Here is a 15,445-nt window from a genome sequence, read left to right on the forward strand (position 1 = left end):
TTCAGCAGGCGAGACATGGACAACTGTAATCATTTTAAACAACAAAATAGCATAATTAATTACCAATTAATTATGTTTTCATGTTTCCCAGATTACTGAATAGAATTTTATGATCTAACTTTAAATGTTTCAATGTCACATTAATAATTTCAGAGTTAGAAAAAAAAAAACAAAGAGCCTCAGCTGAAGCTATTTTCTTGTGACTTGTGAAATCCCACGGGGCAGAAAACCTGCCAGAAACAAACATTTTTCATAAAAACAGATTAATATTAAAGGTTTCTCACTAAACTTCTGTTGATCTGCTTAATTTTATCTTTATTTATGCCTTGATATGTTTTCCTCCGTTATAAAACCACTTTTCCCTCTTTATTTACTTCACAGTAAAAGTATATAGGAATATCTTCATCTTCAGGATGAACTTTTTGTAAAATGGGTAATAAACAGGTTAACGTGTGTTTACAGTTCAGGTTTTATGTCCCACAGGGCATCTCGTCAGTGAACGCACCTCGGGATCATCACCACATTTTAGAGCAGAGCTCCCCCTGGTGGCACCATAGCGTTAGCACTACATTTATGAATAGATTGGGAAGCAACAGGAATCCAGAATCATAAAAAACAAACGTTTCGTCCACTGACAGTTACTTTACTCTAAAGATTGGATATAAATAATCTATTTATTCAGGCTTGTTTTTATATCTTTGAGTTTTATTTCTACGGTTTTATTCTGAAGATGTAAAATGTGAAGCTTTTTGGTTGACTTTTGTTTTTAAATGTGTTTCACACATAAATTTCACATTTATATTATTTTATCTATACATTTTAAAGATGACTTTCTTCTCCGTTGAAGAACAAATTTATTGTTTTTAATTCAACATTACTTTTTTAATAATTTATTTTATGTACCTTGCTGCTGTCACAAAGCTTTGCTGTGAAAGTCCTGACCGGAAGTAGTGTGGTATTGCCGCAACTTTACTTTTTGTTGTTTTCCAGGTTCACGGAGCTTTATTTGCATTCTGGGCAGGTCCGGTTGAAAAATATAGACGAGATGGACGGAGAGCTCGGTGAGTTTAAATTATTTTAACAGCGAACTTTTAGGTATGCAACTTTTTCAACAAGTTTTTCACAATTCGCTATGATGATTCTTTCTTTTTTTTTCTTCCGAACTGAACTGGGTCAGAACATTCAGTCCGTTTACTCTGATATTTTTGTTGTGAAAAAGTTTCCTTAAAAAGTTGTCTGAGCAGAAAAGGCTTTCAGATTTTAACTGGAAACAGCGGAAAGCAGAAACAAAGTTCACAAAAGTTCTGCTGAGTTACAGAACCAGTAGAATAAAACAAAACCAAGATTCTGAGTTACAGAACCAGTTCAGGTTTTGAGTTAAAGATCCAGTAGAATAGGAGCCCAGGTTCTGCTTTCAGCATCCAATCTGAGTCAGATTACTGAATGTAAACTGCAAAGATGTGTAATTAATTCCGTTAAGTGCTGTTTGTTTCTACCGATTGTGTTGTTCCCCTCGGAGGTGGACTAGGACTCCTTCAGTTTTGTGAAATTAGACCAAAGTATTTCAGAGAAATCTGGGAAATATTTTTAATAGATATAAAATCTGGAGTTCAGTTTTCATCCCAGCAGGATAATCTTTGTGTGTTTTTGTTTTATTACCATACCATACGCTGTTAATTATTTACAGCACTGAGCCTCTGGTCAGCTGAGGAGTTTGACTGGACCAATTTACTCCAGGCCTTATCTTTACTGTCAGCTGCCAATAAAAACTTCAAACGTTTCACTTTACACCTTAGTGAGTTTTCTTTTTTTGTCAGACCAACACAAAGCAGTTCCTAACTCTAAACTTGAAGGAAAATAATCCTTTTTTAAAAAAAAAAAAATTAGTAGAAATGAAAATCTGAAACGTGTGGCATGCATCTTCTAAGTCAACTTCCCGCAGATTGGAACGTCTACAGACTGAACATTTTCTCCATTCTTCTTCATAAAGCGCTTAAACTCTGTCTGGATGTTCAGGCTGGCTCTCCTGCTGGAAGCTGAACCCAGTCTCAGCCTCTAACTGGTTTTCCTCCTGCTCCGTCCATCCTGCCATGGCATGATGCTGCCACCACCATGCTTTACCATGAGGGTAGTGTGTTCAGGGAGATGTGAAGGGTTAGTTTCCCTCCACACACATAACACTTTGTAAGTTTTGTTTTGGTTCATCCATCGTCACCCAAAGTGCTTTTCAAAGTGGGGGTTGCAGCCCCTGGGAGGCCGCCAGGGGATTCGTGGGGGTCACAGAAAGTTTGAGAAAAGATGAGAAAAACATGCAAAAATAAATAAATAATGTCTTTTATTTGTTTGTTTTTCAATTGTTTTTAAAAAATGTATTATAAGTTAGAGTAATTGCTTTAAATGTGCTTTCTGGTGCTCATTTCTGATTGGCTGCCAGTCAAATTCATCAAGCTACATTGCTTGTCAAGCTAACTTAGCAAGCAAGAAATGGAAACGTTTCTGACAAGAAAGAAAAGGAACTGTTGTAGAAAACCATAAGAACTGTGGGAATAAAATAAATTTGATGTGATTAATATAAAGTATTACATATTTTCTTATAGTCAAAGCAGGAAATCATGATGAAAATGTATATTATTATCTGATAAAAAAAAAAGTCATAATAAATCATCTGATAATCAGAGTTTCCCCCACTCTATTATAAGCCTGGTGGGCCACCAGGCTCTACTTGCCGAAAAGTTGATGTTTATTTACATATATTGCAGCATTATTTATGAATCTGCATGCAGGCTCTGGGGCTCAGGGTTGAGCTCCTGTAGTCAGTGGTGTTTGTTCTCACGCTCCCTCGCTGATTGTTTGGAGGTTTTCTGCTAATGACTCCATCTCTCCCTGCTTCCTGCTCTCCGTCCATCTGGGCCCAGATTGCTGAGGGAAACACCTTCTCGCTGATATTTTTACCCTCAGCCAGAGGTATTGTTTATAGTCTCCGACTCCGCTTGTATTTTTATCTGCCAATGGAGCCGGAGCAACGCGATCAGCTGGAGAATGCGCGTATTCTCCGGTGTGGGTGTGACGTAATGATCCTGTTATGTAGAACCAGATTAAATAAACCTAACCCAGACGGTTTAGACATGGAGCTTCAGACTCCAGTGTGTGAAAGTCCTGATCCAGTCAGATTTTCTTTTGTTGCTGATTAAATTTCAGTTCCAGCTTGGAAATGCTTTATTACTTTCAGAAATAACTGAAGGAATTTATTATATGTGGAGAGAAAAACTAAATTGGGCATCTAGTTCCCCATTTCTAGGTGTGGCTCCATGGTAATCAACCCAAAACATTCAAAGGTAAAGAAATATCTGCAGAGATCAGATCACTTCTCTCTTTTAAAGACCTGGAGACGAAGACGGGAGTCATTTCAACACCAAAGAGTTTCATCCAAACATTCATCCATCCATCCGGCAGCAGATTGAGTCTTTATGTCACAGATCTTGTTGATAACTTCAGGTCCTTTTTAACAAAGTTACCTTATTAAAACTTGAATTTCTCTCCATGACTCTTCCTGTTTCAGGTTCATTTGATCCCAGCATACCTGATGAGGGCCCATCGCCTTCTGGATGGCTGGGGGACATGGATGGAAACCAGGACCAAGAAGGAGGAGGTGAGTCTGAGTGCTAGCTTTGTGGCACCATGTTGTGAGTGGCAAACTAATCTTGGCATTAGAAGAAATGAGCTGTAAGCTGGTTCTGGTCCAAATGAACCAGGTCCATTATGTTTATTTAGCAGTGATGCTAGCACCCAGAAAGTGGTGCTGCTGCTGCTGGAGGGAGAGAGAGAGAGAAAGTATAGGTAATTTTAAGAAGTTTATCACCTCAAAGGCTTGTGTGAAACCTTTGTTTTATTTGTGAAAGTTCAATAAGAAGCCATATTTGTACATTCACAAATGACACTAAATATTCTGCTTCTAGTGTTACATAATCTAATCCATGTTGGAAAATCTACGTATTGAAGTTTTTACACTAGAGCAAATTAAAATGTTGAAGGTTGTAAAAATTAGGTGAACTCACCTTTTAACCAACTTCAGCTCTGTAATATTCATTATGTTTATGCTTGGTATTGTGATGGATTACAATAATCTCTCTCTAAAAATAACACGTCAATGCATCTGATGTATGTACCTTACAGATATTGTATGCCAACCATTTTTGAAAAAAGTACAAACTGGGGATGACCAGCCTAGCCATGCTAGTTGTTAGCCAATGAAAAGCTAACAGAGCAGAGAAGAGTCTATTCATGAGCTTCAGTAGAGGAAAACCACCATGAAGTAAAACCATTTTCACCTTATTGTGTTTCAGACTCATTTGATCCAAACATACCTGAAGAGGGACCATCAGCGCCCCCTCCTGGATGGCTGGAGGACATAGATGGATACCAGGGGCATAAAGGAGGTGAGAGAAAGAGAGAGCGAGAAGAGAGCTGCTGAAACTAATGTGCAACTGAAGAGTCTCATGGTGCAACAACATTACACATGTTCACATATCTGCCCCTCACAATATGGAGGAAGCCAACATACGACCAAAGTTATTAAAGTTAACAAAAACTAACGAAATAATGAAAACTGAAATTGAGAAAACATTTTCCTTAACTGAAATAAGTAAAAGCAGTAATTAGTTGGGAAATTTTTTAACTAACTGGAATTATATTATGCGCTTATAAAACTACGTAAAACATACTGAAATTATACATATAACATTCTTTGTTTTTGTCTTTATGAATCTATTTATTGACCTTTCAAACGTTTTTATGTCAGTTTTTGGCAAATTACGGCATTCCATCATGGCAGCGTTTACTAAGTCTGCAAAATGGCGACAGCAAAAGTTGGGAGAAAACGCCAGAGTCTGTTGGTTGTTCAACAATAATTAAATACATTTACTGAAAATGGTATCTTCTGTTGAGTATTCATCACCCAATTGATTCATACATAATCAGAATAATATACTTTAATCTTTCTGAAAAATTAACCAAAGTATGAAAAAACTAAAAACAACTCTACTTTTAGTATCTGATAAAACAATTGCACAGTTTTAGTTACTAAACATTGAAAACATAGTTATTTACAAAATAAGCAAACCAAACCTTGTGCCTCTATGAAGAGGGCTGGTAATAAGCTACATTTTATCAGCTCTGCTGCAACTTTTCTTCCTCTTTTGTTGTCGTTAAGTTGTTGTTTGTTAATTAATAAACCAGAAGTTGTATTTTCAAAATAAAAGCATCAGACATAAAATCAGAAGTTAATCATAGATAGAACATATAAAACAAAGTAAAGGTGATAATCCATAAAAAGGGATACAGACAAATAAAGAGCTTAACTTTGGGTTATTTACAACTATAACTAATAAAAACTAAACACTATTTAACTAATAATAACAAATAAAAAACAGAAAACACTATAAAAATTAACTGAAATAAACTGAATTAGATAAACAAAACCTAAATTACAGTGAAAAGCCCATTACGACCCTGCATAAGGCCTGACTTCCTGTCTGTCTGAGTGTGAACGTGGGTCCACTTCCTGTCTCCAGGTCCAGAGGACGACGAGCCGCTGTACCCTCCACCCCCCGCCTACAACCCCCAGCCTGAGGTCAACAGGAGCACCTCGGTCCCCACCATCCGGTAAGATTGGGCCAGTCTGGGCCTGACAGCAGCTCCAGACAGGGTTAACCCGTCCTTCGGTTTGTCCCCAGAGTCCCGTCCATATCGGAGGACGTGGCCCGAGACGCTTTGCTCAGGTTTGTTGAGTCCAAATGGAAGTACAGCTCCAAACCGGCCCGGAACCTCACTTTCAAGGACCTGAAGCCCGTCACCGTCTACCGGGTCAGAACCCAACCTCTGTCTGCCACAGCAGCCTCTGGACAGATAACCTGGCTGCTTGATGCTAGGAAAACATGTAGTAAAATTCATTTAAAGCTTTTCTAAAAAATATTTTTCTACAAATTATTTTTTATATTTCCTATATTGTGACTGCATGGTGTGAGACACATAATCTGGGATAACCTAAATGTTATCGTCTTCATCCATTTTCTCATCTTCCTCCCTCAGTATCGACTGGAGACGTACACTGAGACCAGAACCAGCGCCTGGCAGTTGGAGCCCTACAACGGTAAACCTTCTCTACTAACCAGAACCAGTTCAGGTCTGTGTTACAGCAGCTCTGAAGACGCCTCTGACTGACTCTGGTAATCTCATGAAGAGGATTAGCAGCGTTATGAAGCACCATTCTTTCCGTGTCTGTGTGTGGTTCTGGACCAGGCCAGGCGGTGGACGGCCCCCAGTACGGGGCGAGCCCCCCACCGTGGGACATCCCGGTGTCACCGCCGCAGATGTACTGCAACAGGGTGGAGAAGATCCGAGTGCCACATTCGTCCTTCGTGAAGGTCCGACCAGGGTTATAATAGTTTTGGGTGTTTCATTATTGTTTAGTTATATTTTGTTTTGCCTAATTCAGTTAGTTTTAATAATTTTTTTTTATTAGCTAAATATTGTTTAGTTTTTATAAGCATAGTAGTAGTTTAAGTTTTTTACACTTTGGTTAAATTTTTGAGGTGCAGAATTTAAAGAGGTTAAAATATTGTGATTATAACTAAGTAATAAAAAATACTATTTTCCAAAGAGGGTTATGGTGTCTTGTGACTCCGCCCCCTACGTGGCCCAGCAGTCGCTCTCTCTGTGTTTGTTTTTCAGGTGTGCCATAAATGCCACGGCTGTGGGAGGACGCGCTGCGGCGGCTGCTTCGGCCGAGGAATGGTGAGCTGGAACCTTCAACTCATAGTTTCTTATTTAACGTAAACACCACAATTGCGAAATTTTGTTTTTCAACATTTGTGGAACATCGACAAAGTCCCATTTGTATTGTCATATGTACAAATAACACATAGCATATGGTTATGTGTTAACCATATGTTAACCATATGTTAACCATATGTTAACATATGGTTGGTTGGTCCCGATATATTGTGCGTCTTCTGCTGAAAATGGATCAGCTTTAACAAACTACATCTCTCTCCTTGTTTCTCAGAAACGCTGCAGCTTCTGCCACGGTAACGGCCGGGCCAGAAAAAAACGCTGCACTTCCTGTCACGGCCGAGGCCGCCGCAGGTGAAAACGCTTCTTTATGCTTTAACGTCCTGCTGAGGGGTTTAGCTCAAACTGCAGAGTTTAGATTACACATCACCATGACAACAGAGCAAGTTAGACCTCATCACCATGACAACAGAGCAGGCCAGACATCATCACCATGACAACAGAGCAAGTTAGACCTTATCACCATGACAACAGAGCAGGCCGGACCTCATCACCATGACAACAGAGCAGGCCAGACATCATCACCATGACAACAGAGCAAGTTAGACCTTATCACCATGACAACAGAGCAGGCCGGATCTTATCACCATGACAACAGAGCAGGCCAGACATCATCACCATGACAACAGAGCAAGTTAGACCTTATCACCATGACAACAGAGCAGGCCGGACCTCATCACCATGACAACAGAGCAGGCCGGACCTCTGGTATCATCTGCTGCAGCAGAACTAGAACCAGCAGCTGAAGAAGGCTTAACAAGCTGTTCTGTTCTGGTTGTAGTTCTGGTTCTGTTCTTCCTGTCGTTCCTGTTGTTGTTCTTGTTTTTGTTCTGGTTCTGTTCTGATTCTGTCCTGGTTCTGGTTCTGGTCCTCCTATCTATCTCCCACCCGCTTCGTTCTCCAGGTGACTCCATGTTTGTTTCTCCAGGTGTGTCAGTTGCCGTGGAGACGGCTACAAGACCTGCTCTGTTTGCCACGGCGCCCAGAAGCTGCTGCACTTCATCCAGCTCACGGTCACATGGTGGGCTAGCTGAACACTCGCTCTCCTCTGACCCAGTTCCGACCCGTTCGGACCTCACCGTGTCCACCTGTTGTTGCCGTGTTTCCAGGAAAAACAACGTGAGCTGCTTCATCCCAGACCGCCAGCCGAACTTCCCAGACAGGAAGTTTGAGAAGGTGTCAGGCGACCCATTCTTCATCGACGAGAACGTTCTGGTGAGACCAGCCGGTTCCGCCAGGTCCAAACTCTGTCAGTCGAACGCTAACATTAAAGGGTTTTAGAATATCAAAGAGCTCAAGAACATGAAAGTGGTAAAACGTGTAACGTGTTACCATGGTGACCTCTCTCCAGGTGTATCCAATCCACGGCTTCCCTGACCAGGAGATCTGCGACGTTTCAGCCAAGCTGATCAACGATCACCTGTATCGCTTCACTTCCACCAGCCGCATCCTCCAGCAGGTACACCTTCTGACACTTTCAGGACTGCTGGGGCTCAGAAAGTTCATAAAAAGAGCGGAACTTTTCAGAAAGTTCTGCTCAAAAGCGGAAGATGAGCTCAGTGCATCGACTATTAACTCATTTATCACTTTTAAATGATTTAAATCAACAAACAACTCTCAGCCACTGCGGGAAACCCTGAAGCTACCTCTCTAAGGTCATTGGTGATGTCTTATCACTATGATATTGCATTACCAACATTGCATGACCTCCTGACCTCTGTGTCCCTCCGTAGCGTCAGACCATCGAGCTGGTGCCCCTCACTCACGCCTTTTACTCGTACGCCGGGAAGGACTACAGCTTCTACGTGTACGGGACGGAGAACAAGGTCTTCACTTCCAAGTATCCCACCGCCTGCAGCATTTTATGAGCTCAGCATGCAGGAAAACACACACAGATATACCCAGATCACTGCTGACCTCTGACCCCACACTGTACATACATATTTTTATCTGTGATTAAAAGAGTTATGGACTGCTTTAAACATGCTGCATCATGTTGGACCTTCAAGGTCAAATTAGAAAATGAAAAGCTTTCATCTGTTCTTTTAGACACCTCCAGGTGTTTAGTAGAACATTTTGTGCTGAAATTATTTTTAAAAGACAATCTAATAGTTTGGTTGGTTGCAACGAGTTGAATATTTCCACTAAAATATTCATATAAATCTGAGGAGAGCCAGAGGAAGCAGGTTCTTCAGACTGAAGAGGGTCAGTTTGGGTCAGATGGGGGAAAATAGCTCTAATGGGTCATTAAAAACCAAACCTGAACAGAACCGAGGCACTTGGGGATCAAGCATATCTCCCCCTACTGGAAACCTGAGGTATTACCAGCAAATTAAAATAGATCCGTTTATCACATTAAGGCTCAGAGTAATAAAGAAAAAAGTTTATTCTTCAATATTTTTAACATTTATTATTTATATCAGTTTGAAATGAAATGAACAAAGGAAATATTTTCATGTTTTAAACTTGTTGCCGTTTCATTGAACAGCTGATTGAGAAAAAATAAGCTTTAGTGGAACCGGCTCAGCACCTTTGACTGTACATAAAATGTTTGTTAAAAACATGAAGAAACTTCTCCTGGTTTATGAGAACAAAACAGTTTTTATGTGTATTTTATTGATCGTTGAAGATTTCACCACTTTACTGTTATATATGTGACTGTAAGACAAATAAAACTATATTTTATACGTCAATAAAGAGAATTTGTTACTTTATTTTAATTTCTAGAAACATTTTGGTAGAAAAAAAAACACATTCTGATATTTACGTGAGGTAAAGTTTATTTTAAATAAAATGTCTCTCATAATGCAGTGTTTATGACTTCCCACCAAGATAAACATTCATGAATGTCTTTGGAACAAGAAGTTTACATACAGAATGATTACTGAACTATTGTCCTTTATGTTGTTGAGGAGTCATATTCCAGATTTAATATAAAAATCACAAACATTCATCATTCAGGTCTGGATTCTGTAGAACTCGACTCATCATGAGAAAAGGAGACGCATATTTCCAGAAATAATTTCTCACAACTTGAATCATTTGGACTTTTTGTTCTTCATGCTGAGAACATCAAAGCTGCTGTTTGATCACCGAGATCTTCATCGGTAAGAGTTTTACTTCAGCAGTGCTGAAGTATGGAAACATCTTGTCAGTGAAGGTGTGTGTGAAGGTGTGTATGTGTGTGTTAGTATCCAGATCAGAGAACGACAGCTTTCCTCCATCCCAGTCCAGATTCACTCTGATCCTCTGGATCTTCTTCATGACTGAGAGAAACGTGGGAGGAGCTGGTGGAGAATATGCTTCGTATTCACCATCAATGAACAGCATAACCAACAATCCAGACTCTAAGTGTCCCTTCCTCTGGACAGACTCTGCTATCACACCAAGCATCCATCCTTCACCGTCTCCAACATCAACATCCCAGCTATGGCTCCCTGAGTTAAAACGCTCAGAGCTCAGAACGGACCACTCAACATCAAATCTCTCTGGATTATCAGGAAGCTGCTGTTCTTCTCCTGGAGTCACACCAGTCAGGTCGTCAGTCAGGTGGAGTCCTGGATTAGCCGTGTTTGGGTCCAGAACCAGAGGAGTGTAGGTCACCATGTCCTTCATGTTGCTCCAGATGTTGAAGGCCAGGTTGCCCAGATGTTTGGCCTGGTCTATCAGAGCTCCTGAGGGCAGCTGTGGATCCTCCAGCAGGGGGCAGCGCTGGACTCTTTCCACTGCAGCCTTGTAGTTGTGCAGGAATGAGACGTCTGCAGCTCTCAGCTCCTCCTCTGTGGCTCTGACTGTGTCTGAAAGAGCTGCTATCTCTCTGCTCAGAGCCTCCATCTTCTCCTCTATCATCCCTCTCTTCTGCTCCTCTTCCTCCCTCAGTGCAGCCAGCCTGGCCTCCTCTTCCTCTGCTAGAAACTGATGAAGCTTCTTAAACTGCTCCTTAATCTGCCTCTCTGTGTGTCGGGCCTGGACCTTCAGGTGTTCTGCTGTCTGATCAAACTTCTTTTTAACTTTCTTCCTGAGCTCCAGTTTCCTCTTTAAAAACTCCAGAGATGTTTTCAGATTCTCTCTATGATCCTGAGCAGCTTCCCGGATTGGTCTGAATCTGTGGTTGGTGTGTTTTTCTGAATCTCGACAGATTGAGCACAGCAGTTCTTGATGGTCCAGACAGAAGAGTTTGAGTTTCTTTGAGTGCAGACTGCAGATACCCTCTGAAAGTTTCTGATTTTTCTGTTGTAAGAAAGTCTCACACAGGTTCTTCAGAACCAGACTTATGGGCGGATTAGCCTTTGGAGATTTCCTCTGACAAACTGGACACTCTCTTGCTGGTTTCTCTCTCCACCAGCTCTTCAGACACTCCTTACATAAGCTGTGGCTACATGATAGAACAACCGGATCCTTAAAGACTTTTTTACAGACTGGACAGCAGAGATCCTCTGAAAGTCTCTGATCGCTCTGCTGTAAGAAAGACTCACACAGGTTCTTCAGAACCAGATTTAAAGGTGGATCAGCCTTAGAAGATCTTCTCTTACAAACTGGACACTCTCTTGATGGTTTCTCTCTCCACCAGCTCTTCAGACATTCCTTACAGAAGCTGTGGCTACATGATAGAACAAGCGGATCCTTAAAGACTTCCTGACAGACCGAACAGCAGAGATCCTCCTCTAACCTGGAAGCCATTTTGTCTCTGAGTGAAGCTGAAAACACAGAAGGTCCAGTCAGTCTCGGCTCCATCCCTCCTCTACTGACTTCCCTCAAAGTGACTCTGAGTGTTTTGGTCCAACTCACCTTCAGTGTGGGCAGCTTGAAGCAGCAGAGCTGCAGGTTTCCACTTTTCTCTCCTGCAGCTGGACTCACTCAGAGGAAGCTGCTAGTTTGGTCTAGCAGCTTCCTCTGCTATGGGAATCTAATCGTCTGGGAGTCTCTCTGCAGGAAACAACAATCACAAAGTGTTCCCTGCTTTAACTCAGCTCCAACTGAGGCGTGTTTCATACTAAAGTCCAGAATTCAACCTGCTCTAACGCTCACATTTTTACTTTTCTCTTCAGAGATCTGAACAGAACATATAAAAAAGACAGTAGCAATTCCCACCCTGCTTCCTGTTTCAGTTCGCGCAGTAGATGTTGTGGGCGGAGCTGTATCTTCCTGCTTCACCCAAAACAAACGAGAAGGACCTCGCTGCAGCGAACAGAAAGGGGCGGGGACGGACCACTGTTAGTCTCATACCTTATTTGGAAATGGGACCATTGCACTCAGGAAATGAAGGGGGCGCTATTTCCTATATTATCCGCGGACTCCCGTTTTTATTTTCTTTTGAAATCTGTGATATATCTTCATCTTCCGGAAGGATTTTCACTCTCAGCATGTATTTGAACTTATCTCTTTTATTTACATCAGCGCAGCTCACAGCTTTTAACAAATTCTGCAGCTTTCTGTGTACTTCTAAATCTGCTCCTTAGTCGCATCTTTTCGGGTCTGCTACTGCCTCTAGTGTCGTGGGGGTGGTAGCACAACTAATCTAATTACATTACTAAATCAGAATACCACAACGTCTTTATTATTTGCTATTAATTTCAGCATTACTGGCACCGTAAAAGATAAATTCCTTCACAAGTGAACATACCTTTTCATTTTCTTAAGGAAGTAGAGCTAATTAAACGACAGAATGAGACTGACAGTGGTGTATTACAACAAAAGAATCCCCACATAAATAATCTTTTATCCAGATACAGGATTTAAGAGTAGGTGGGAAAAGTTCACTTCAAAAACTACTAATGAATGTGACACTGATTAAAACATAAATTAGCACATTTTGCTCAAGAAGAGAGCAGAAATTCAGCAACTAAAACCAGATTTTACCACATTCAGCTCACAGGAGATCAAACCTGTTGAGACTTGTGACTGAGATAGAAACTTATGTTAAAATTGATGGTCATACACAAATACTTTGTTAACATCTTCATCAGTTTGCTTCCGTCCTAGGGGGTCGGTTTGGATCAGATGGAGTGAAAAACGGTTTAAATGCTTCATTAAAATCCCAATTCTCTCTAACCTGCGTGGCTGTGATGCAGCACGTACACATCAGGTTGGAAATGTAGCTACACAAACCTTTTCTCTAGTTTTTAATTTTATTTTGCACCTTTATTAGTTCAGTAGCTACTTGGTGTCTCGGTCCGTCCTCTCCATCTTATCCAAAGGAAATATTTTCATGTTTTAAACTTGTTGCTTTCATTGAACAGCTGACTGAGAAAAAATAAGCTTTAGTGGAACCGGCTCAGCACCTCTGACTGTAAATAAAATGTTTGTTAAAAACATGAAGAAACTTCTCCTGGTTTATGAGAACAAAACAGTTTTTATGTGTATTTTATTGATCGTTGAAGATTTCACCACTTTATGTGACTGTAAGACAAATAAAACTATATTTTATACGTCAATAAAGAGAATTTGTTACTTTATTTTAATTTCTAATTTTGGTTCAATAAATAAATAAATAATAAAATTCTGATATTTACGTGACGTAAAGTTTATTTTAAAAAAGATGTTTCTCATAATGCTCATAATGCAGTGTTTATGATTTCCCACCAAGATAAACATTCAACCAAAAGTTTACATACACCCAATAAAAAGACACATCCATATTAAATAGGAACCAAATTTTCCTTGTTTTAGTTTAGAATCACCAAAATTATTTCTATTTTGCTAAATGTTAGAATAATGAAATAATCTGTCAGAGATTCATATATGAATGTATTCAAGCCAGGCTGCACAGTGGGGCAGTTGGTAGCACTGTTGCCTCGCAGCAAGAAGGTTCTGGGTTCGATTCCCAGCCCAGGGTCTTTCTGCATGGAGTTTGCATGTTCTCTGTGCATGACTCTGAGTCTTCTTGGTCCAACTCACCTCCTGCGTAAGCAGCAGAGTTGGAGGTTTCCACTTTTCTCTCCTGCAGCTGGACTCACTCAGAGGAAGCTGCTAGTTTGGTCTGACGGTGAATTTTAGAATTAGAGCGGATCTCATGTGACCGAGACAGAAAAAAAGGTAAAAACTGCCCTTTAATGAAGTTTCACAAATCAGATAAAAGTTTCACAAATACCAAACATGGTTTTACATATTATGCAATTAGAGCAGAATAATCCAGTGCTGGTTTGAAGAGTCTATGTGTTTAGTTTTGGATCTGGAACAGTTCTAGTATGATCCTGATGCAAGAGTGGTAATATCAACATTTATGGAAGTTTCACAAATCAGATAAAAGTTTCACAAAAACCAAACATGGTTTTACATATTCTGCTATTAGAGCAGAATAATCTAGTGCTGGTTTGAAGAGTCTATGTGTTGTAGTTTTTAAACTAGAGTCGATTAAAGATGTGGAAGGCAGTGAAAAATTAGGTGGAACTGCCCTTTAGCCATTTCCAGAATCGGAAGCTAGAACTGGAAACCAATTTCAGCTTCGTATGTGTCAGGGCAAATAATGAATCCCACGGAGAGCATGTTGACCCTCAATATCTCAGCATAAATTACCAGCACCTCTGACCCCATCTGCAGGCCACGCTCCATGGTAGCAGTTTGTTTAGTGAACACCCTCATCATCTGAGCTGCAGACTCCTCTGCACTTCCTCTACAAGCATCATGGAAACGGCTAGCAGTAAGTCTGGGTTGTCAAAGTTGAACCCATGCAGGACATCTGGACTGCTCCCTGGTTCTGGCCTCTATTTCATAAGACATTTCCAGTGACACTTGCAGAGGCTGAAGATGCATAAGTTGACCGAGTCAGGGAACAAAACATATTCGCAAGAGTATGCAGCGTTGAAGGAAGAGAAGGGAACTCTGGAGCCATGTGGTGCAGAATGATGCTACCAGAGGACTTCTCAGGTGGGCACTGGCAAAACATCAGTGAGCACAGTGGCACAGGCCACTGGACTCACGAGCTCCAAATTTGAGAGACCATCTAAGACTGGAGCAATAAGTGGTTGGGACTCCAGCTGGCGTAGTTTTTCTCTTGACTCCAGGATCTTGAGGTCTGGAAGTGGCTTTCAAACATCAATGAAATAATCACAATAAGTTTTGACAAAAGAAACATAGGCATAAACACATGAAACCAAATGTTATACTTGTGTAAGCTCTGTAAAGTGTGGAGAGCAGATATTTTTTCCCCATAGTTTTGGGTTTCGAACAACCACTACACTGACAGGTTCAGGATGTGTCCCCTTACAAGAAATAAACAGAAGAAATATGTCAAATAAACTAAGGAAAAAATAAAGGGATGGCTGAGAAATTTCTTAGGACTCAATGGGACTGATTTGGAGGAGTTTAGATTTTTACTCAACTTACAGATAGCAATAATTAATAGCAGTTGAGCCTGCATTACTTTCAATACCTACAAAAACCAAATATTAGAAAAACAATATAGGAGAGAAAAAATATATTTGAGACAAGTAATATTGAGATTACAACAAATTTTACATGGTAATTATAAAATACGTGTGGGAAAAGAGCAGAAAAGGCTGTGCAAAGCAATCAAAAGAGGGGTAGATGGTCAACATAACTATATTATGGTTATTGTCATTACAAGATAGTACAAATGATAGTACATATAATATAA

General features: G+C 40.5%; 2 protein-coding genes across 3 annotated transcripts; one reads left to right on the forward strand and one right to left on the reverse strand.

Moving 5' to 3' along the window:
- The first annotated feature begins 930 nt into the window (after window positions 1–930).
- Window positions 931–9,551, forward strand: ssuh2.1 (ssu-2 homolog, tandem duplicate 1). The gene is made up of 13 exons (XM_014967398.2): window positions 931–1,061; window positions 3,560–3,649; window positions 4,344–4,436; window positions 5,571–5,661; window positions 5,733–5,862; window positions 6,088–6,148; window positions 6,298–6,422; window positions 6,730–6,792; window positions 7,064–7,143; window positions 7,778–7,870; window positions 7,959–8,064; window positions 8,201–8,308; window positions 8,583–9,551. Exons 1-13 carry the CDS (start codon window positions 1,046–1,048, stop codon window positions 8,715–8,717), a joined length of 1,191 nt encoding a protein of 396 aa, XP_014822884.2. The 5' UTR covers window positions 931–1,045; the 3' UTR covers window positions 8,718–9,551.
- A 60-nt stretch (window positions 9,552–9,611) lies between these two features.
- Window positions 9,612–12,009, reverse strand: LOC106903513 (E3 ubiquitin-protein ligase TRIM35-like). Of its 2 annotated transcripts, XM_088005826.1 has the most exons (3): window positions 11,941–12,009; window positions 11,638–11,775; window positions 9,612–11,546 (listed from the first exon to the last, which is right to left on the reverse strand). In XM_088005826.1, the coding sequence occupies exon 3, from the start codon at window positions 11,527–11,529 to the stop codon at window positions 9,922–9,924; it is 1,608 nt and encodes a 535-aa protein (XP_087861952.1). In that variant the 5' UTR covers window positions 11,530–11,546; window positions 11,638–11,775; window positions 11,941–12,009; the 3' UTR covers window positions 9,612–9,921. The 2 variants fall into 2 exon arrangements, with proteins under 2 accessions (XP_087861952.1, XP_087861951.1); XM_088005825.1 differs by having other exon boundaries at window positions 11,638–11,977.
- Window positions 12,010–15,445: the final 3,436 nt, after the last annotated feature.

Source organism: Poecilia mexicana, unplaced genomic scaffold, assembly GCF_051168715.1.
Source record: "Poecilia mexicana isolate PSO_F unplaced genomic scaffold, ASM5116871v1 scaffold_5, whole genome shotgun sequence".
NCBI classification, from domain to species: domain Eukaryota; kingdom Metazoa; phylum Chordata; class Actinopteri; order Cyprinodontiformes; family Poeciliidae; genus Poecilia; species Poecilia mexicana.